Consider the following 22,597-nt stretch of genomic DNA (forward strand, 5'->3'; position numbering starts at 1 on the left):
AAACAAATAGCAGTAAACAAATTGGGGGAAAAGGAAAAAATTAACAAAGATGCAACACACATATTAAAACAACAGATATAACATTAAATGCAAACAAACTACTAAAATTAAAATTTCAATTTAAGTATAATAAAACCTAAACAGAACATGAAACTTTCTTCTAATTGTAAAAAAATAAAATTAAACCAGATGGTATAAATTTGAACTCAATAATTTTAGAAGTTTAAATCACCTACCTTTTGTGTAGAGAATCTTGGAACGCGAACAAAACCAACTTGATGTTAAATAATGCCACGTTCTCAAACCCTGTGAAAAACCAACATAAATATTATTGAACAATAAATTTATTAAACTGTGAAGTAACAAAATTGTTACCCACCACCAAAGATGTTTTAATCTATATTTCTAAATTTCTAACACAAAAAGAAAAAATAAAAGCTGAACCGCATTGTAAAAGACATAAACGAAATATACCAAATTTTTTTAAAGAATGATACAAATACCAAGACACATTTATATATATGTATAAACAATTATCAATATAATTAAAAAAATTGTAAATTCTAAATTTGACATTACTTGTCAGCTCACCTTTTATTTTTCTTTCTAATTTCAGCAAAAGACACTTTGTGGTTTATATAAATTGTTGTAGCACTAATCTGCACTAGAAAAAGTAGTCATAAATAAGACGTGCAAAACAATAACACTATAACAATTTTTTTTTTCATTCAAAGCAATGGTAACACACACGAGCACACGTGCGCGCGCGCGCGCACACACACATATATATATATATATATATATAAACATTTATCAAAACGATTAATAGAAATTTGTAAATTGTAAACTTGACACTACTTAGTAGCCGGACTCACCTGTTTTTTTTCAATCTCAGCAAGAGCACTCGGTAGCTATATAAATTGCTCTGACAATGATCTGCAATAGAAAATACGGTTACAAATCAGATACACAAAACACCAATACTATAATGTTTTTTTTTTCATTAAAGCACTAATAACTAAGAAAGCTCTATTTCTAAGAAACATTAAAAAAAAAATTACAAAGTGCACTCACTTTAAACTGAGAAATCTCTATCTAGGCACATAATTTATCTTCCTCTTTCTTCTTAAGCTCTATTTCTAAGAAAGATTAAAAAAAATTTACAAAGCACACACACTTTACACTGAGAAATGTCTATCCAGGCACATAATTTATCTTCCTCTTTATTTGTCCTCCTCCTTCTAACCAATTTTTTTTAAAATATAACTAAATATAAATCCCAAATAGTAATCATCATACGCACTTCACTCAGCTACCTAAATGACTATTTTCCTAAGCATACACACATATACATGTAAATACCTGGGCATTGTTATACAGAAGTTTCATTCGTAAAACACGCTCCATTTTTTATCCAACACGATATACACCTCAAATTATAATCTGAATGTAGCTGAACCTTATGATGTAATTAAAAAATAGGAACAAAGAGAAAACTAGGAATACAGAAATTTCATACATAAAACCTACCCCATTTTTCATGCAACACAGGATAGAGCTCAAATTGAAGTCTGAATGCAGGTAGAGGAAAAACCACTTACGAATAAAGACTGCATGGAAAGAAAGGAGAAATCGAAGGGTGCTCCATGTTTGAATCCGGATGATATCCCGCAACAAAACTTGTCTGAGAATCTCAACAGGAATTTGGGGCTAATTGGGATTTTAGGGTTTCAATTTTCAATTGATTTGGTGATTATAACTAGCTCAGAGAGAGATTGGTGTTGATGAGGCGATGCAAACGACGGAGGGTTTATGGCATGCTAGGGTTTTCGGAAATCTTTTTTCTTATTATGCTATATGAATTTTCTAAAACTGGGGGTTAGTACGTTTGAAGGGTAGTTGATTTTAGTATTTTTAATATTAACTTGATCCACTCAAGTTTTGTTTTGCGCCTCTTTCATGACTTAGAAATGAGGCGTGCAAGCGATCCCAGCGTTGAGACATTCCCATATTAGTATATTGAGACGAAGAACTGAAATCGTCGTGATCTGCACATACAAATCACCAAATTCGTACGAGTTCTCTCCATCTTCCATCTGCTTTAGAAATTTAAGATGAAATAATCCAAGCCAACACTCATCTCCTGGTTGTAAACATGTATAGCACTGATGGGGGAAGACGCTGTTGCAGATGAAAAGGTAGTCCATGGTGGTCTCTTCGAACAGGGCCTGGGAGTCTGCGAATCAGCCCAGTGGAGACAGTGACGAGCTTTCCGACAATGGGTTAGTGAGAGAAGGAAAAGCCTGCCTTCGTGAGGAAAGCTTGGGCGTATTCGACTTGCGCCATGGAAGAGAAATGCAGAAGTTGTAGAAGCTTGGAGATGGGCCAGATTGTCGGATCTCAATTCGCTGAGCGAGTAGGCGTGAGATAGAGAGAGGTTGCTGGAGAGCATCGGGAACAGAAGGATGGGGAAGATGATCAGGCCTTTCTGATTGTAGTGGTGGTGAGCATGGGGAGGTTGGAGAGGGGGAGGTCGGCAAGGGCGGATGTGAGGGATGACGATGAATTGAAGGGGGTGGGGCTCACTCATTTTGGCGTTTATTTAAATAATTAAAACTTTATTTGTTTATTATTATTTTTATTTATCTCTACTAATTAATAAAACTTTCATTGTTAATCAAAACTCTATGAAATTACCGGTTTAACTCTTTAATTAAAACAGAATATGAATAAGAAATATGGGCAAAAATGTAATTTCACACTCCCAAGTTTTGCTGTTTTTTTTCAAAGCCTCACTTACATGTAATTCTAACATATCTCTAATTACAAAAAAAAAAAAAAAAAAAAAAAAGAAGAAAAACACTTCCTACTCTCACATTCTCTATCACTCTCTGCATCTTTCTCGCCAAAATCCTCTTCAATCGCCCTAACCACCCCACCTCCTTCATCCCTTTCGCCCACCCCACCTGCCTCTAACCCACCTGCAAATTATGTAGGCTATTCCTCTCCTCCAACCCTAATCGCGCTCCGCCAGACCCACCACCCAACAACTTCTCTCACATACTCTGCGTTTTCCCCCATGACACCTATTTTGCCGCCCCCTGCCTCTTTGACCCACGAATCCTTGACTGGAGGCCCTCCCACCATGAATGGGCATCCAATGTTCTGAAGATATGAGCCTCATTATTTAGTTTCTACATCTTATGCGAGGTTGGAGGAAGAAAATTTTCAGCATTTAAAATCCCTTGCAATACGTTCGATGTGTCATTGAAATACATATATTAATCATGATTTATCACTCCTCAATTACTTATTTTGTTGCATTCGATTGTTTTTACTTTTTTACAGGACTTGGTTTCATCAAAGTAGAGTTCCACATTATACAACTTTTGGGAGATGTACTGAAGTTAGTGATGATTTTAGTGTTTCATGTAACAATATCTTTACAAATTATTATAAAATTCTGAAAGTATTGCCTAACTCATAAGTTTGGTTTTATTTCACTAATGTTAGTAATTGTCTTCATAAGTTCATGTAACTCATAAAACAGTGAAAAGATTTTTTTCTTTTCAGAATGACGTATACATTGCACATTGATTATAACTCATACCACAATAAAAATAAAATTGAGTTGCACACATATAGCGTGTGTGTTGGTTGCTAGTGTAAACAAATTTAACTGACATGTCATCAATTAACAGTGTATTTAACAGAATTTTTAACGGGATGTATGAAATTTAGTGAATGTTTAGTAAATATATGAAATTGAAACGTATTAAAAATGCTGTATGAAATTACAATTAGCTCTATACTTAAGGAGGTAAACTGTAATTTATCCAATTTTTATTGTTTGTTGTGCCACATACCATTTGGTCGGGTATAAATTTTTATTGTTTGTTGTGCCGCAAACCATGTGGCTTGGTTTAAAAATTTTTTTTTTTCAAAAAATTAAATTTTTTTTTATTTTTTATTTTTTTGTCTTACTAGCTTTACATGTGTTTAAAAAAATTAAGAAAAGACTAAAAGATGGTATAAATTTTTATTGTTTGTTGTGCCACAAATCATGTGGCCTGTTTTTAATCACATTTAGAAATATTTGTTTTGTCTTACTAGCTTTACATGGGTTTAAAAAATTAAGAAAAGGCTAAAAGATGGTATAAATTTTTATTGTTTGTTGTGCCACAAAACCATGTGCCCCGATTTCAATCACATTTTTTAATAATTTTTTTGTCTCCCACAAGCTATGCATGTGTTTAAAAAATTAAGAAAAGACTAATAGAAAGAGTCCACAGACAGGTGAACATGAAGGGCAAATTCGGTATTTTACTGTATAAAAAGGCAAAAAGTAATGGCCGAAAACTAACTTGAGTGACGTTTTACTCCGTTTACTGTAATGAACAGTAACTTGTGTTGGGTTTTAATATAGGTATAATATTGCATCAGCTTTTATGCATCTTCAGTAATAATCGAGTGCTCTGATGAAGCTAGAACATACGAACAGATCGATCCTAATAATTTATTCGTGTGGATCTTAGTAATTTATTCGTGTGGCGAAGGCAATGTAAATAAAAGGCAAAGAAGAAATGAAAGTTCTAACTTCATCAAGTACTTCAAACTTTCTTGACTGCAACTCCAAAATGATTACAAGATCTTTTATGTATATATGCATGCATGGAAGTATACAAAATTACAGTATCCAGAACTCTCTTGGTGTCATAATGTAGCATCTACAACTCTCGGCAATGACACTTGACAGAGCCACCTCAACTTCCTCAATCTTTTCACTTACCTGCCAAATCTCTTTCTAGGTCGATTTAATTTCTAGAGGTATGTATTATTGTTGTCCGTTGCCATTGCAAATCTGCAAAACTGAACATGACACAGGCCTTTTGGATAGTTGACTTTGTATATAAGATAGTACATGCCTCGTGTTCCTTGAGGTTGATAATTGATCAAAAACAAATGCATATGGTACAGTCATGGGAGGCGTGCTAAGCTTTTTCTTCTCGCTGTTTGTATAAAAAAAAACGAGGAGAAATAAGAAACAAACCCAAAATTCAGAAATGGGAGGTGGAGAGGAAGACTGCAGGACAATCCCAGCCATTGACCTGAAAAATTTTCCAGATGCAGAAGAGTACAGGAAGCTGAGGGAAGCATCAGAGACATGGGGATGCTTCAGGCTTGTGAACCACATGATCCCACCGGCTCTGATGTCGGAGATGAAATCAGTGGTCAGATCTTTGCTGGACCTGCCCATGGAGATCAAGAAGCAGAACAAGGATGTGATAGCGGGCAGTGGATACATGGCTCCCAACAAACTCAACCCTCTCTTCGAATCTTTGGGGCTCTACGACTTGGGATCGGGTCAGGCTGTCGACAGCTTTTGCTCTCAGTTGAATGCTTCTTCCTACCAGAGGTTAGCTTTTGATTTTCTGATAATTTTACTAGTTTTCTACTTCGTATCAGTAATTTGATTACATTTTAGCTTAGTGAAAACAAGAAAACAACAAGCTCAATAATCCGTGTAATTATTTGGTTTAATGACGTTCAGTCTCGAGGTCAAATCTCAGACGATAGTTGTTGAGTGAAAAGAATGTTAGAACATTAATCTCTAGATTAATCAATAATCATATATTTTATTGAGTGATGCTAGAGGACTAAATTTATAGACTTAATTTTGCAAACTACATGACATGGAAGTTGATGATTGAATTATTACTTAAATGTTGATAAACGTGCTCATTTGCTATTGATGACACATCATTTAATTTGCAAATTTAGTCTCCGTAACATTACTCTATTTTATTTGGTCTACATGTCAACCCTAAACTCTAAACTCTAAACTGTAATTCTCATTCGACGACTAATGTTGAATGAAGAAAAAATTACAACCTTAATAGATCATGTCGATTGTGACTTGTCACTAGTTAAAAGCACAAAAACAAAAGTTTTCGCACACATGTTAAATTGTGTTTTAGAAGAATGTTATAGACGGTTTCATCTAGCACATTTAAATCTAGTCATTAACTTGAGCAACATACTGCATTGATGCATGGTAGAAAAACTTGTGTTAAAGTTTTTTTTGTTACTAAATGAGCAGAGAGGTGATAGAGAAGTATGCTCAAGCAGTGTATGAGCAAATTGTGGACATAGGAAAAAGGTTTGCAGAGAGTTTAGGGTTGACTGATAGTGATTATCTCAAGGGGTGGCCTTGCCACCTTAGGATGAACAAGTACAACTTCACTCCTGAATCAGTTGGATCATCTGGTGTAATTTTACACACAGACTCAGGATTTCTAACCATACTTCAAGACGATGAAGAAGTCCGTGGTTTGGAAGTGATGGACAAATCCGGCGCCTTTGTAACTGTTGATCCTTGCCCAGGCACTCTCCTTGTTAATCTAGGGGATGTTGCTAAGGTACTTTATTTTCTGTTTAGTGTCTCTCCAATTTTTTGTAACATGTTGCATTTGGGCATATTTCTTATGTTGTTGATATTTTTATGTGAAGGCATGGAGCAATGGGAGGGTGTGCAATGTGAAGCATAGAGTACAATGCAGGGAGGCAACAATTCGATTTTCGATCTCTACATTCCTCTTGGGACTGAAGGAGGAGGCGCTAGTGGAAGCTCCGGCGGAGTTTGTGGATTCCGAGCACCCTCGACTTTACATTCCTTTTACTTATGAAGATTACAGAAAGCTCATATTCTCCACAAAACAACCTACTGGTGAAGCCCTTGCACTCATGCACGCCCCCTCCTAAGTTTGCTGATGTGGCACCAGAGAGAAGTGAGCCTAATGCCAATAACTGTATTTACAGAGATTATATAATATCTTGAAATAAGTAATTTAAAATTACAATGTTGCCTAATTGAACTGGTTAATCCAGATTTGTTCAGATAATCTCTCTGTTCTTTCTGGTTTTACTTTCTAGTGGAGGTTTCTTTGGTCTTACAATTTGTTAAAAACATTGGGATTGCTCATTGAAAGAACAATGGTGACATGGTTTGGATCTTAGATTAGTCTTTCAACCCAACAACTTGGTTTTGAAGGCGAGTCGTGTATTGAAGGAGAGAAAACCTATGGTTTCGGTGGGAATATATATATATATATATTTTTTTTTTTGTCTACAGTAAGCATTATGTAAACCTGACGTTAGAGATGACAAATCAATTCATTGGATTTTTAATAGGAACCCGTTAAGATCAGTTTAATTTGGCACGGCGGAGGGCCACGGTCTCATCGCGGACCACCATGGAGGAGGAAGGCAGGGTTGGGTTCGGGTGGATTTACTTGGATTGGGTTAGCGTTGGGGCCGATTGGAAAGGGAGGATGAAGTTGTCCTATGGGGAAGACAGTGGAGAAGCCATGGTTGGGTTGCTGGATTTATGGTGGAGGAGGAAGAGAAGAAAGGGAGAGAGAGGCTACGAGAGAGGGTAGACAATGGAATCAATGAAAAAGTTAAGGGTTATTGTTGTCCAAAAATTTATAATTTTGTGTTCCATGGGCTGGACCTGCCCATGGAGATCAAGAAGCTGAACAAGGATGTGATAGCTGGAAGTGGATACATGGCTCCCGGCAGCTTCAACCCTCTCTATGAAGATTTGGGGCTCTACGACATGGGATCGCGTCAGGCTGTCGAAAGCTTTTGCTCTCAGTTGGATGCTTCTTCCTACCACATAACAACATGGGTTAGCTTTTGATTGTCTGATAACTTTACTACTTGTTCTCTACTTGGAGAAATTTTTCCAAGTGACGGGAACACCATGACACGTGATGTTCCCTCACACATTAGGATTTGACATCTTGAATATTTTTCAATTTTATATTTCAATAAATAAATATAACTAAATCCTAATGTGTGAGGGAACACCACGTGTCATGGTGTTCCCGTCACTTGGAAAAATTTCTCCTCTACTTGGTATAAATCCGTACAATATAGAATGATTGGTTAGGGTCCGTATAATTAAAAAAAAAAATTATGAATGCACCCCAAAATTTACTGTGATGACATTCTCTTCTATGCCCTTATACGATTCCAAACCTTGTATAAGGCTTCCATGGTTAGACTTAAAACGTTTGAGAATCTTATTATTCAAATCATTTGAGAGCAAAATCTCGTTTGGTTTCAATTTGCTTGATTTCAATATGGAGATCCGGGAAGAAAGAAAACGAGTTGGTGGGGTGAACACGCAATTGAAGCAAACACACATAGAGTTTGATGTGGGTGGAAAGTGTGGTGTACGAGGGTAGTATTGAAAAATATGTGGGGTCTGTACTGAAAATAAATTGTAATTTGAAAAGCAGATGTAAGTGTATTAAGTAAGTGAAGTGTAATCAATAATATTTGGGGTGCAACTACGAATAAAACCCTAATTTTATTACATTTTAGCTTAGAGAAAACAAGGAAACACAAGCTCAATAATCCGCTTGATTATTTGGTTTAGTGATGCTTAATTTCCGTTGAGGTCAAATCTCAGACAATGCTCAATCTCCGCGTGATTATTTGGAATGAAAAGAATATTAGAACCGTAATCTCTAGTTTAGTCAATAGTCATAAATGTTATTTGGTCTACATGTCAACCCTAAACTCTAATTCTCAATTGAAGACTATTGTTGAATGAAGAAGAAATTTATAGCCTTAATAGTTTTTTCAGTACTCATATTTGTAAAAAGCCACTTGGCTCCTTACAATTAAGGAACGTTTCCTCGTTACCTACCTCCACATAACAACGTACACTGAACTGACTTTGAAAAAAAAAAAAAGTATCCACAAACATATTGATTGTGATTTTTCATTAGTTGAAAACACAAACATAGGTTTCTGAACACATGTTAAATTGTGCTTTAGCATAATGTTATATACGACGGTTTCATCTAGCACTTTTAAATCTAGTCGTAAATTTGGTGCGTGAGGTCGAGCTTGGCGTGGTTGCAAAGAGGACAAGGTTGGTGAAGTGTAGGCCTTGTAGTTTGTGGACGATGGCGGAGGAGGAGGTGTCGGAGGAGGCACGGTGCTGGTGGTTTTAGTGGTAAAGGAAGGAAAGGGGGGCGGATGGAGGGGGAAGAAAGGTGAGGATGGATGGTTTAGTTGAGGTGGGCTGCTCCTCTTTATTTAACCTTTTTTTTTTCTGGCATAAAATTTACTTTTTATTAATTGATTTATTTTATAATTTTATTTTTTTATCTAAAGGATCTTTTACATCTGTAAAATATCACTCTGCATTTGTCACATTATCACTTAACGATCAATTCAACAGATTAATTAACAGAGGTCTGACATTGCCACAAATTCATAAGTTGAGATATGATATTACAATGTATCATATTTTAAGTATGAGATTGTGATGCGATCCATAATTGAGGTAATTTTGTGTAACTTATCATAAATTGGTAATGACTACTATTTCTTCACACCTTTATGCTAAATTCAAATATATATGCATCAAGAGTACGATCAATCGTGAATGATCCAAGCTAAAACGTTTCTTCAAAAGAGATCAGGCGGCTGAAGAAGTTGGCTGCATATTGGAAAGAACAAGCAGGCAAGAAAGGAAACGATGAAGATTTGGAAGAAATTCAGGATGAGCGACCGGTGAAAGATAGAGGAGATGGCCGCCATTCCATCTAACTTTTCGCAGAAACTAGTTTGGCGAAACTTGTAGTTGGTAAAAAAGGTTGTAACTTGGTTTAGGGGATGTAAGTTGTAAGATCCCACATCGTCTGAGGGAGAGGAAGTGATGTGTCTTATATGTACATGCTCACCTCCTTACAGTGAGACGCGTTTTGGGTGGAAGCCCAATAACAAATCCGTGAGGACGTGGCCCAAAACGAACAATATCTTACTATGTGGATTGGGATGTGACAATTTGGTATCAGAACCACTTCCCAGCCGAAAGTGTGCTGACGAGGACGTCGTGCCCCTAAGGGCACCGATTGTCAGATTCCACGCCGCCCGGGGAGAAATTTTGTTCCTAGTTTTGTACGTGCATAAACGGTTGGACGCAAAAATTTCTCTGCACATGGATTACGTGCTAATATTTTACGTCGGGCCCCTAAGGGCACCGATTGTCAGATTCCACGCCGCCCGGGGAGAAATTTTGTTCCTAGTTTTGTACGTGCATAAACGGTTGGACGCAAAAATTTCTCTGCACATTGATTACGTGCTAATATTTTTGTTCTTGCATTCAACCCGTGGATTGTAAGATTCCACGTTGCCCTGGGGAGAAATTTTTTCCTAGTTTTGTACGTGCATAAACGGTTTGCTGCAAAAATTTCTCCGCACATGGATGACGTGCTAATATTTTTGTTCTTGCATTCAACCCCAAATAATTATGGTACACTCATTCAACCCCAAATGCGTATGGTACACTCAAATGTCCAAATAAAAAGTAGAGTTCGGAAGTCTCTTAGTATTCACCAAAAAAGAGAAATAAAAAAACAAACCCAAAATTCAGAAATGGGAGAAGGAGAGGAAGATTGCAGGACAATCCCAGCCATTGATCTGAAAAAATTTCCAGATGCAGAAGAGTACAGGAAGCTGAGGGAAGCATCAGAGACATGGGGATGCTTCAGGCTTGTGAACCACATGATCCCACCGGCTCTGATGTCGGAGATGAAATCAGTGGTCAGATCTTTGATGGACCTGCCCATGGAGATCAAGAAGCAGAACAAGGATGTGATAGCGGGCAGTGGATACATGGCTCCCAATAAACTCAACCCTCTCTTCGAATCTTTGGGGCTCTACGACTTGGGATCGGGTCAGGCTGTCGATAGCTTTTGTTCTCAGTTGAATGCTTCTTCCTACCAGAGGTTAGCTTTTGATTTTCTGATAATTTTACTAGTTTTCTACTTGGTATCAGTAATTTGATTACATTTTAACTTAGTGAAAGCAAGAAACACAACCTCAATAATCCGCGTGATTATTTAGTTTAGTGACACTCAGTCTCCTGCTGAGGTCAAATCTCGGACAATGGTTGTTGAGTGAAAAGAATGTTAGAACATTAATCTCTAGACTAATCAATAATCATATATTTTATTGAGTGATGCTAATGGACTAAATTTATAGACTCAATTTTGTAAACTACATGACATGGAAGTTGATGATTTGATTATTACTTAAATGTTGATAAACGTGTTTATTTCCTATTGATGACACATAATTTAGTTTGCAAATTTAGTCTATAAATTTAGTCTCCTTAGCATTACTCTATTTTATTTAGTCTACATTTCAACCCTAAACTCTAAACTCTAATTCTCATTCGACGACTAATGTTGAATGAAGAAAAAAATACAACCTTAATAGATCATGTTGATTGTGACTTGTCACTAGTTAAAAGCACAAAAAAAAAAAAAGTTTCTGCACACATGTTAAATTGTGTTTTAGCATAATGTTATATACGACGGTTTCATCTAGCACATTTAAATCTAGTCGTTAACTTGAGCAATGTATTGCGTTGATGCACGGTAGAAAAACTTGTCTTAAAGTTGTTTTTGTTACTAAATGAGCAGAGAGGTGATAGAGAAGTATGCTCAAGCAGTGTATGAGCAGATTGTGGACATAGGAAAAAGGTTGGCAGAGAGTTTAGGGTTGGTTGATGGTGATTATCTCAAGGGGTGGCCCTGCCAATTCAGGATAAACAAGTACAACTTCACTCCTGAATCAGTTGGATCCTCTGGTGTAATTTTACACACAGACTCAGGATTTCTAACCATAGTTCAAGACGATGAAGATGTCGGTGGTTTGGAAGTGATGGACAAATCCGGCGCCTTTGTAGCCGTTGATCCTTGCCCAGGCACTCTCCTTGTTAATCTAGGGGACGTTGCTAAGGTACCTTATTTTCTGTTTAGTGTCTCTCCAATTTTTTGTAACATGTTGCATTTGGGTATATTTCTTATGTTGTTGATATTTTTATGTGAAGGCATGGAGCAACGGGAGGGTGTGCAATGTGAAGCATAGAGTACAATGCAGGGAGGCAACAATTCGATTTTCGATCTCTACATTCCTCTTGGGACCGAAGGAGAAGGCGGTAGTGGAAGCTCCGGCGGAGTTTGTGGATTCCGAGCATCCTCGACTTTACGTTCCTTTTACTTACGAAGATTACAGAAAGCTCATGTTCTCCACAAAACAACCTACTGGTGAAGCCCTTGCACTCATGCGCACCCCCTCCTAAGTTTGCTGATGTGGCAGCAGAGAGAAGTGAGCCTAATGCCAATAACTGTATTTACAGAGATTATATAATATCTTGAAATGAGTAATTTAAAATTACAATGTTGCCTAATTGAACTGGTTAATCCAGATTTGTTCAAATAATCTCTCTTCTGGTTTTACTTTCTAGTGGAGGTTTCTTCGGTCTTACAATTTGTTAAAAACATTGGGATTACTCATTGAAAGAACAATGGTGACATGGTTTGGATCTTTGATTAGTCATTCAACCCAACAACTTGGTTTTGAAGGCGAGTCGTCTATTGAAGGAGAGAAAACCTATGGTTTCAGTGGGAATATTTTTTTTTTTTTTTTTTTTGTGTCTACGGTATGCATTATGTAAACCTGACGTTAGATGTGACAAATCAATTCATTAGATTTTTAATAGGAACCTGTTAAGACCAGTTTAATTTGGCACGGCGGAGGGCGACGGTCTCGTTGCGGACCACCAGGGAGGAGGAAGGCAGGGTTGGGTTCGGGTGGGTGTACTCGGATTGGGTTAGCATTAGGGCCAATCGGAGAGGGAGGATGAAGTCGTCCTACGGGGAAGACGGTGGAGAAGCCATGGTTGGGTTGCTGGATTTATGGCGGAGGAGGAAGAGAAAAGAGGGTAGACAATGGAATTAATGAAAAAGATATGGGGTATTGTTGTCCAAAAATGTATAATTTTGGGTTCCATGGGCTGGACCTGCCCATGGAGATCAAGAAGCAGAACAAGGATGTGATAGCTGGAAGTGGATACATGGCTCCCGGCAGCTTCAACCCTCTCTATGAAGCTTTGGGGCTCTACGACATGGGATCGCGTCAGGCTGTCGACAGCTTTTGCTCTCAGTTGGATGCTTCTTCCTACCACAGCTTTGCTTCTGATCGTCTGATAATTTTACTACTTGTTCTCTACTTGGTATAACTTTAGGGTTTCTTTATTAGCGTACAATATTGAATGATTAGTTAGGGTCCGTACAATTTAAAAAATAATAATAATAATAATATGAATGCACCCCAAAATTTACTGTGATAACATTCTCTTCTATGCCCGTTATACGATTCCAAACCTTGTATAAGGCTTCCATGGTTAGACTTAAAACGTCTGAGAATCTTATTGTTCAAATCATTTGAGAGCAAAATCTCATTTGGTTTCAATTTGCTTGATTTCAATATGGAGATCCGGGAAGAAAGAAAACGAGTTTGTGGGGTGAACACGCAATTGAAGCAAACATACATAGAGTTTGATGTGGGGTGGAAAGTTGTCACATCCCGGACCAACTCCGTCATAGTACGATATTGTCCGTTTTGAGCCACACCCTCACAGTTTTGTTTCTAGGAACTCACGAGCAACTTCCCAATGGGTCACCCATCCTAGGATTGCTCTAGCCCAAACTCGCTTAACTTCGGAGTTCCGATGGAACCCGAAGCCAGTGACTTTCCAAAAAGCCTCGTGCTATATGAAGGTGGGCATGTACATATAAAGCATATCACCCCCTCTCCATTGGTCGATATGGGATGTTACAAAAGTGTGATGTATGAGGGTAGTATTGAAAAATATGTGAGGTCTGTACTGAAAATAAATTCTAATTTGAAAAGTAGATGTGAGTGTATTAAGTAAATGAAGTGTAATCAATAATATGTGGGGGTGCAACTGCGAATAAAACCCTAATTTTATTACATTTCAGCTTTAGAGAAAACAAGGAAACACAACTTGATTATTTGGTTTAGTGATGCTTAATTTCCGGTGAGGTCAAAATCTCAAACGATGCTTAATCTCCGTGTGATTATTTGGAATGAAAAGAATATTAGAACCGTAATCTCTAGATTAGTCAATAGTCATATATGTTATTTGGTCTACATGTCAACCCTAAACTCTAATTCTCAATTGAAGACTATTGTTGAATGAAGAAGAAATTTACAGCCTTAATTGTTTTTTCAGTACTCATATTTGTAAAAAGCCACTTGGCTCCTTACAATTAAGGAACATTTCCTCGTTACCTACCTCCACGTAACAACGTATACTGAACTGACTTAAAAAAAGAAAAAGAAAAAAGTATCCACAAACATATTGATTGTGATTTTTCATTAGTTGAAAACATAAACATAGGTTTCCGAACACATGTTAAATTGTGCTTTAGCAGAATGTTATATACGACGGTTTCATCTAGCACTTTTAAATCTAGTCGTAAATTTGAGCAATCTATTTCGTTGATGCACAGCAGAAGAACTCGACTTCAAGTTGTTTTTGTTACTAAATGAGCAGAGACGTGATAGAGAAGTATGCTCAAGCACTGTATGAGCAGATTGTGGATATAGCGCAGAAGTTGGCAGAGAGTGTAGGGTTGGCTGATAGCGAGTATCTCAAGAGCTGGCCCTGCCACTTCAGGATGAACAAGTACAACTTCACTCCTGAATCAGTTGGATCATCTGGTGTACAATTACATACAGACTCAGGATTTCTAACCATTCTTCAAGACGATGAAAATGTCGGTGGTTTGAAAGTGATGGACAAATCGGGCGCCATTGTAGCTGTTGATCCTTCCCCAGGCGCTCAACTTGTTAATATCGGGGATGTTGCTCAGGTTAGCTTCCCAGCAATTCTTCGAGTTTGTAACATGTTTCATTTCTGCATATTTCCTTATGCTGTTGATATTTTTATGTCAAGGCATGGAGTAATGGGAGGTTGTGCAATGTGAAGCACAGAGTACAATCCACGGAGGCAACCATTCGAATTTCGATTGCTACATTCCTTTTGGGACCTAAGGAGGAAGCGCTAGTGAAAGCTCCGCTGGAATTTGTGGATTCCGAGCACCCTCGAATTTACGTTCCTTTTACTTACGAAGATTACAGAAAGCTCATACTCTCCACAAAACTGCACGCTGGTGAAGTCCTTGCACTCATGCGCACCCCCTCCTAATAAGTTTGCTGATGCGGCACCAGACACAAGTGAGCCTAATGCGTTGCTATGTTTACATTAATATAATATCTTGAAATAAGTAATTTTATATTACAATGTTGTCTAATTGAACTGGTTAATCCCGATTTGTTCAGATAATCTCACTGTTGTTTCTGGTTCTACTTTCTAGTGGAGATTTCTTCGGTGTTATAATTTGTTAATAGAATTGGGATTGCTCATTGAAAGAACAATGGTGTCATGGTTTCGATCATAGAGTAATCAATCAACCCAACAATTTGGTTTTGAAGGCGAGTCGTGTACTGAAGGAGAAAACCTATGGTGTCAATGGGAATATATTTTTTTTGTGTCTACAACACGTATTATGTAAGATTGACATGAAAAATACGGTAAACACAAGAAAATATATCTTGAGTTGTATAATTATTTCACGAATAACTTTAAAATCACTCTTTTGTATCCACAACACTCATTATGTAAACTTGACGTAATAAATATGATAGACACAAGGAAATATAACTCTAGTTGTATAATCATTTCTCGATTAACTTTGAAAGTATAGTTGATTATAACCCGCCACAAAAGAAGATTAAGGTGATAATAATTTGTAATTCACAAAAGAAGTAGGGATTAGTATGCACTTCACAGCTTACCAAACTTAATTGTTCGCTTATATTACATTATTCATAAGTACGGAAAATAGAATGAAGATCTATATAATTATAAATATTGAGACAAAATATACGAACTTACACATGAACAAGGCACCTTCGGTGAAAACAAAATAGAAAATAAAACAAATTTAAAACTAGGAAATTTCTCAAGCAAAAAACAAAGAAATTTCTTTTATTTTTTAAAATTAAAAAAATGGAAAAATAAATAAAATGGGAGAACGTGGGACTGACAACAGAACAAGAATCTTAAAGCAAGGAGAAGCTGTCACTATGTCCTCTTGTTTCTCGGAAATGGATCCTCTTCGGATCCCTGCCATCAAATCCTACCAATCAACAAATTTGGACCTTTAAAATTTGATCTAACAGCTAAAATTATTATAACATTTAAAAGGACCCCCTGTTTTTAGCCGTTGGATCAAATTTTAAGGGCCCAGATTTGTTGATTGGTAGGATTTTGTGGAAGGGATCCGCAGAGGATCATTTTCCATGTTTCTCCATTGCTATCCAGGCTATCATAGCATGGAGTCCACTCCGAAGTATCCGACACCGAGATCTCAAAGGGACAGGACGACGTTGTTTTCACTGTGTTTGCTATGCTACTCACTCCCTCAGGCATATTGCTGGAGGGCCATACGAAAGCGGGTTTAAAAGGTGGAACTCGGGGCACCGAAACTGACTCGGAAATGATTTGGATAATGTTTTGGGTCTTGGGCCTCTTGCCCGCAATCGGGTGCATACAGGCCAGCCCAAAAAGCAAAAGCCTATTGGCTTCCTCCGCCACGTAATCATGAAGATGGAAAGAGATCATCTCCGGATCTCTTCCACCAAGGCCACCGGATCAAGTGATCCGGGCCTTTGAAATTTCATCCAACAGCCAAAAATTATTATAACTTTTAAAGGGTCAAAACAGGTGGGCCATTGGATGAAATTTCAAAGGCCCGGATCACTTGATCCGATGACCTTGGTGGAAGAGATCCGGAGAGGATCTCTTTTCGTTGAAGATATATGACTACTGCCACATCATTTGACATATCATCATAGTCAGATAGGAATGCCACATCAGCTATTGTACTTTGTTAGTTTCTGTTAGTTTGTTAAAGTTAGTTACATTCGGCTGCTATATAAGCTTGTATTGAATCACTGTGAGATAACCTTTCATCTCTCTAAGAAATAACAAAGTTTTCATTCTCTTGATTCTCTATATCTACATTTCTTTGAATACAATTCTTATATTTTACCGCAAAACATTCATCTATGTAACTTTGATGAGTGTTATCATGGTATCTTCGCCATTGGTTCGATATTTTGGTGATTCTTTCTGCTGTGTTGTGACAATTCGATTGCTGTGAAGATTTCTGGTAATAGAAGATCTTTCTGGGTTCGGGTGATCAGAATTCGAGTTTATTAGGTGTTGCTTTTCTTTATGCACTCCTATTGTTTGTGTAATTGTGGCAACGAAGAATTTTCTGTCAAAAGAATTGAAATTTGAAGGCCGATAGCCATTTCTTGATTTTGAAGTATGAATTTGAAGGCCGATAGCCAGTTCTTGATTGTATAATTGATGAAGTATTTCTGTCAAAGCATAAAGGCCGATAGCCATTGCTTTTTTAATTGATTGTTGAATTTTTCACACAAACAAGGCCGAAGCCAGTAATGTGTGTTCTTGAAGATTGTTTGAGAAGTTGACTTTGTTATTCGCTTTAGATTGCTTGTGATTACAATACTGTAAAGATATGGCATTTAGTACTATGAAAATTGAGAGTCATTTGGGCATGATCACTGTGAAATTGAGAGAAGATAATTTTGTCAAATGGGATTATCAGTTTCAGTAAGTTCTTAAGGGCTATGATTTCTTTAGTGGTGAATCTCAGTGTTCTCCAAAGTATGTCATTAATATTGAGACTGGTGTAACTAGAGAAATTACTACTGCCTATAAAGATTGGGTTAAAACATATGTGTCATTATTGAGTTTTCTTATTGCTACACTTTTAGATGATGCTATGGATTATGTCATTGGATGCAAAACCTCTCAAGAAGCTTGGAAATGTTTACAAGAAAGATATGCTTCTGTATCAGTTGTCAGGGTTAATCAACTCAAGGCTGAATTTCATAATGCATAGAAAGGTGCTGATTTTATTGATAGGTACTTACTTAGACTAAAGGGTATCAAAGATCAATTGGTTGTTGCAGGAGAGAAAATAATTGAGATGATCAATAATCTTAGCCAAGGAAACTCTAATTTCAATGAAAGAGTTTAGAGCTCAACTTCTTGGTGCTGAAGGAAGTATTGAATCCAGAATTACAACTTTGTCAAATTCAATGTTAGCCATGTATGTTCAGGGGAATAGTTCTAATACACAGAGGTCTCAGGAAGCTGATCAAGGTTATGAACAAGGGGAAAGTTCTAATGCACAGAGGCCCCAAGTGGGCAATATTACAATGGTGGATATAACAATAGAAGGTATAATTTCAATAATCAAAGATTTTCTAGTGAAGACAATGGTGGAAACAATAACTACAGGTCATACTCTACTTTTGGAAACAATGGGAAAGATGTTCAAAATAGAGGTTCTCAAAGTTCTTTCTCTGGAAATGGAAGTAAACAAGGAAATACTTGGACTGGTAATACCAACTACAAGAATGATATATCTCATGAGTGTCAAATTTGCTACAGAAGAGGGAATACAACACCAAATTGTTATCATAGAGCTGATAATAGTCAATCATCTGATGGTTTCTTGGTCTGTCAAATTTGTGGAAAAATAGGACATAGAGCTTTGGAATCTTTGACATGAATAATTTTTCATATCAAGGAAGTGCACCCTCAACATCTCTTGCTGGTATGGCTGCCCAAGATTCACTGACACAAGTGAAAATTCAAATATCCAAGGTTTTTCAGCTACTGATACATGGGTAATTGATACGATTGCAACTCACCATATGACATCAAATGTAGATGTTACTCTTTATAATGGTGATGCCAAAATTACTGTTGGTAAGGGATAAGGTTTGCATGTTTAGAATATTGGTTATTCTCTCATTAAAACTCAACAAAAGTCATTAATTCTACGTAATGTGTTACATGTGCCAAGAATTACAATGAACCTGTTATCTGTTAAGAAATTATGCAGAGATAATGGTTGCTGGTTTATATGTGATGATTTGATCTTTTTTATACAAGACAAGGCAACTTGAATGATTGTATACCAAGGAAAAAGTGATGATGGGGGAGCTATTCAAGATACCAACAACAATGTTTTCAAGGTCAAAAACTACAAGTTTTGGAAGGTGTGCATCATTTGTTGGAAAGAAAATAAAAACTGCAGTCTGGCATAAAAGGTTGGATCATCAATCTGAAGAGGTTCTTAGTGTCATGTTGAATAATGCTGAAGTGTCAACTAGTATAGATTTGTGTCCATCTATATGTACTGCTTGTATTCAAGGCAAAATGAGTAACTTACCATTTCATTAAGTCAAGATAGGTCAAATGTTGTGCTTGAAATGATACACTCAGATGTATGAGGTCCTTCACCACAGAAGTCTATAGAGGGTTATAGGTACTACATAAGCTTTGTTGATGATTGCTCTTGATTTGTATGGATTTTTCCAATGGTTAATAAATCAGATGCTTTTGCAATCTTTACCAAGTTCCATGCCTTTATTGAGAATCAATTCAATGTGTCAATTAAATATTTTCAATCAGATGGTGGAGAAGAGTATATAAGCAGTGTGTTTAGACAATTCTTGGAGATAAAAAGGATTATACATCAGGTTTCTTGTCTTTATACACCCCATCAAAATGGCCTTGATGAAAGGAAGCATAAACATTTGGTTAAGACAACTATTAGTTTGTTATCAGATGCACAAATGTCTCCAGTGTTATGGTATCATGCATGTTCTCATGATGCATTTTTAATCAACAGAATGCCATGTAGAAATTTAAATATGCAGTCTCCTTATCAAGTTGTGTTTGGCGGTATACCTGAGATTAAGCATCTTAAAGTTTTTGGTACTGCAGTATATCTATTATCGAGACCATTTAACAAGAATAAACTAGAGCCAAGGTTAACTCAATGTGTATTTCTTGGTTTTGTTCATGGCTACAAGGGAGTCATTTGTTATGATATCAAGACCAAAAAGTTCATTTTGTCAAGGCATGTAATACATGATGAAGATGTATATCCATTTTGACAAGTTAAAAAACATAAGGATCATTCAATTGTTCACAGGTCTCCTTAGTCACCTATTTTGGTTCAATTACAAGTTCCAAAAGAAAAGGTTCTGTATACTACACAGTTACAGAATGATTCTCAAGTAGTTAGCTTTATGAATATATTAGAGAATGATACTGGTCCAAGTTGAAGTATTCACAGTATTCATGGAAATGGTGAATGTGTGAATTTGGTTGATAACTTGAATGTTTTAAGTACCAGTAGTTCACAAAGACTTCCAATTAGTGATAGAGATGTAAATTCAATTGATAGCACCCTTCACATGAGTTTCCAAGCTCTTCACATCACCCCTCTCCTACAAATCATCATTTTGGTACACAATCATTGTTACATGTCCTATCAGATTCTCAACTTGAGGTAATTCTTTTCAAATTTATCTCAATCTGATTTGATTGGACATACAATATCATCTACTCATTCAATAGTTACTAGATTGAAGAGTGGTACAATTGAGAGAAGAAATTATGTTGCTGTGTTAGCACATTGTCCTGAACTTCATTCACTTCAAATCAATGAAAAAGAACCTTTCACTAGAGGTTACTCTTTTATATCTGAGATTACTGATGCATCAGAACCTGCAATATTTAGAAAAGCTGCCACTATACCACAATGGCAAAGGCAATGCAGGAGAAGTATGATTCACTTAGAGCACAAGGGACTTGGGTATTGGTCTCATCCCCTGAAGATAGAGCAATTGTAGGAAGCAAATGGGTATACAAAGTGAAGAAAAATCTAGATGGCACTGTTTCAAGGTATAAAGCAAGGCTTGTAGCCCAAAGTTGCTCTCAAGAACATATGATTAACTACTTGGACACCTTTAGTCCAGTTGTGAGGCATACCACTGTTAGAATTATTCTAGCTTTAGTTGCCATTAATCATTAGAATCTTAAACAATTAGACATAACAAATGCCTTTTTACATAGAGATTTACAAGAAAAGGTTTAGATGAAGCAACCACAAGGGTTTGTTGATCCATCTTACCCTTCTTATGTCTGCAACTTGGTCAAGTCATTACTTGGATTGAAATAGGCCCCATGGGCTTGAAATTCAAAGTTTTTGGCAGTTCTGGAATTTCATACATCAACTTCTGACACAAGTTTGTTTGTAAAGAGGGATGAATTCGATATCATCATATTGTTACTATATGTTGATGATATAATCTTAACTGGTTCCAATCATGTGAAGATACAAAAGGTGATTTAAGAGCTCTCTGAGGTATTTGAGATAAAAGATATGGGGCAGCTTACTTATTTTTTGGGCTTACAGGTTCAATATAAAGATAATAGAGATGTTTTGTTAATCAATCTAAATACATTAAGGATTTGGTTCACAAAGCAGGAATGGATTCATGTAAACCTGCAAACACTCATTGTAAACCTCATCATTAAATGCTTTATTCAGAAGGACAAGGTTTGACAGACCCAACCACCTATAAAAGCATTGTGGGTTCCTTACAATATCTGACCTTTACAAGGCTAGATATTGCTTTTGCAGTGAGTACAGTATGTTAGTTCATGACTTCACCAACTGATATCCATTTGGGAGCTGTCAAGAGAATTATTCGATATCTTCAAGGAACCATAAACACCGGTATTACTTTTTCTACAAACACAGTTACAAAGCTTATTGTTTTTTTTTTTTTTTTTCTAATTTTGATTGGGCTACAGATTTGAATAATAGAAGATCAATTACTGGTTATGTGGTTTATGTAGGGAATAATCCAATCTTGTGGTAGTCTAAGAAACAAACCTTAATGTTAATGTGCTCTACTGAGGCTTAATATAAAGCCTTAGCACATATTACAACAGATATAGCTTGGATATGAAATGTATTGAAGAACTTGGGAGTATTCTTGGATGCTCCACAAATTATTCACTGTAACAATATGTCTGCCATTGCATTAAGCACAAATCCAATTTTTCACTCAAGGATAAAATATCTTGACACCAGTTACCATTTTGTAAGGGAGAGAATACAACAAGGAGATTTGGAGGTTTCATACATTCCAACTGAAGATCAAACTACATATGTCCTTACTAAAGGTCTTCACAGTCCCTCATTTGTCAATCATTGTTACAATCTCAAACTGGAAAATCCTAGTTGAGGGGATGTTGAAGAAATATGACTACTGCTACATCATTTGACATTGACAGTTAGTTACATTGTAGTCTTTTAGTTTCTGTTACTTTGTTAAAAGTTAGTTACATTGATAGCTTAGCTGACAAGTTACATTCGACTGCTATATATGCTTGTACCACCCCCAAATTAGAGTGTAATTTCATAAATTCCCTAAAGTTGTAATGAAATTTCATTTTGGTCCCCTATCTTGACTAAACTGGACCCTCTATCTAGATTTCTAAACTCCCTTAAGCTGCCACGTGGCAGCACCCCAACTCCCCACTTCTCTTTCTTTCCCCCACCCAAGACCTCACTCACTCTCACTCTCACTTTTAACTCTATCTCTCTTTACACTCACTTCATTCTCTTTCTCGAAACCCTCTCACTTTCCGATCCACCTGCACCCTTACCACCTCGGCGTCGACAACACCACTTTCACCATTAACACCTTGTCGTCTCTCTCTCTCTCT

The 22,597-nt window shown here is 36.8% G+C and overlaps 3 protein-coding genes across 3 annotated transcripts; all 3 read left to right on the forward strand.

Moving 5' to 3' along the window:
* Positions 1 to 5,025: 5,025 nt before the first annotated feature.
* Positions 5,026 to 6,762, forward strand: LOC137746420 (2-oxoglutarate-dependent dioxygenase DAO-like). The gene is made up of 3 exons (XM_068486439.1): positions 5,026 to 5,416; positions 6,101 to 6,419; positions 6,511 to 6,762. The coding sequence occupies exons 1-3, from the start codon at positions 5,064 to 5,066 to the stop codon at positions 6,760 to 6,762; spliced, it is 924 nt and encodes a 307-aa protein (XP_068342540.1). The 5' UTR covers positions 5,026 to 5,063.
* A 3,669-nt stretch (positions 6,763 to 10,431) lies between these two features.
* Positions 10,432 to 12,352, forward strand: LOC137748902 (2-oxoglutarate-dependent dioxygenase DAO-like). The gene is made up of 3 exons (XM_068489095.1): positions 10,432 to 10,811; positions 11,511 to 11,829; positions 11,921 to 12,352. The coding sequence occupies exons 1-3, from the start codon at positions 10,459 to 10,461 to the stop codon at positions 12,170 to 12,172; spliced, it is 924 nt and encodes a 307-aa protein (XP_068345196.1). The 5' UTR covers positions 10,432 to 10,458; the 3' UTR covers positions 12,173 to 12,352.
* Positions 12,353 to 12,862: 510 nt separating this feature from the next.
* Positions 12,863 to 15,106, forward strand: LOC137747745 (2-oxoglutarate-dependent dioxygenase DAO-like). The gene is made up of 3 exons (XM_068487899.1): positions 12,863 to 13,055; positions 14,449 to 14,771; positions 14,855 to 15,106. The coding sequence occupies exons 1-3, from the start codon at positions 12,863 to 12,865 to the stop codon at positions 15,104 to 15,106; spliced, it is 768 nt and encodes a 255-aa protein (XP_068344000.1).
* The last annotated feature ends 7,491 nt before the right edge of the window (positions 15,107 to 22,597 follow it).

The sequence above is a fragment of the Pyrus communis genome, chromosome 10 (assembly GCF_963583255.1).
Source record: "Pyrus communis chromosome 10, drPyrComm1.1, whole genome shotgun sequence".
NCBI lineage: Eukaryota > Viridiplantae > Streptophyta > Magnoliopsida > Rosales > Rosaceae > Pyrus > Pyrus communis.

Excerpts from the sequence above, each read along its gene's own strand:
- LOC137748902 (XM_068489095.1), top strand. The coding sequence starts at position 10,459 with ATGGGAGAAGGAGAGGAAGATTGCAGGACAATCCCAGCCATTGATCTG. Across the intron at positions 10,812-11,510 it reads AATGCTTCTTCCTACCAGAG|AGAGGTGATAGAGAAGTATG; the intron begins GTTAGCTTTTGA and ends CTAAATGAGCAG. Across the intron at positions 11,830-11,920 it reads ATCTAGGGGACGTTGCTAAG|GCATGGAGCAACGGGAGGGT; the intron begins GTACCTTATTTT and ends TTTTATGTGAAG.
- LOC137746420 (XM_068486439.1), top strand. The coding sequence starts at position 5,064 with ATGGGAGGTGGAGAGGAAGACTGCAGGACAATCCCAGCCATTGACCTG. Across the intron at positions 5,417-6,100 it reads AATGCTTCTTCCTACCAGAG|AGAGGTGATAGAGAAGTATG; the intron begins GTTAGCTTTTGA and ends CTAAATGAGCAG. Across the intron at positions 6,420-6,510 it reads ATCTAGGGGATGTTGCTAAG|GCATGGAGCAATGGGAGGGT; the intron begins GTACTTTATTTT and ends TTTTATGTGAAG.
- LOC137747745 (XM_068487899.1), top strand. The coding sequence starts at position 12,863 with ATGTATAATTTTGGGTTCCATGGGCTGGACCTGCCCATGGAGATCAAG. Across the intron at positions 13,056-14,448 it reads GTTGGATGCTTCTTCCTACC|GCAGAGACGTGATAGAGAAG; the intron begins ACAGCTTTGCTT and ends GTTACTAAATGA. Across the intron at positions 14,772-14,854 it reads ATATCGGGGATGTTGCTCAG|GCATGGAGTAATGGGAGGTT; the intron begins GTTAGCTTCCCA and ends TTTTATGTCAAG.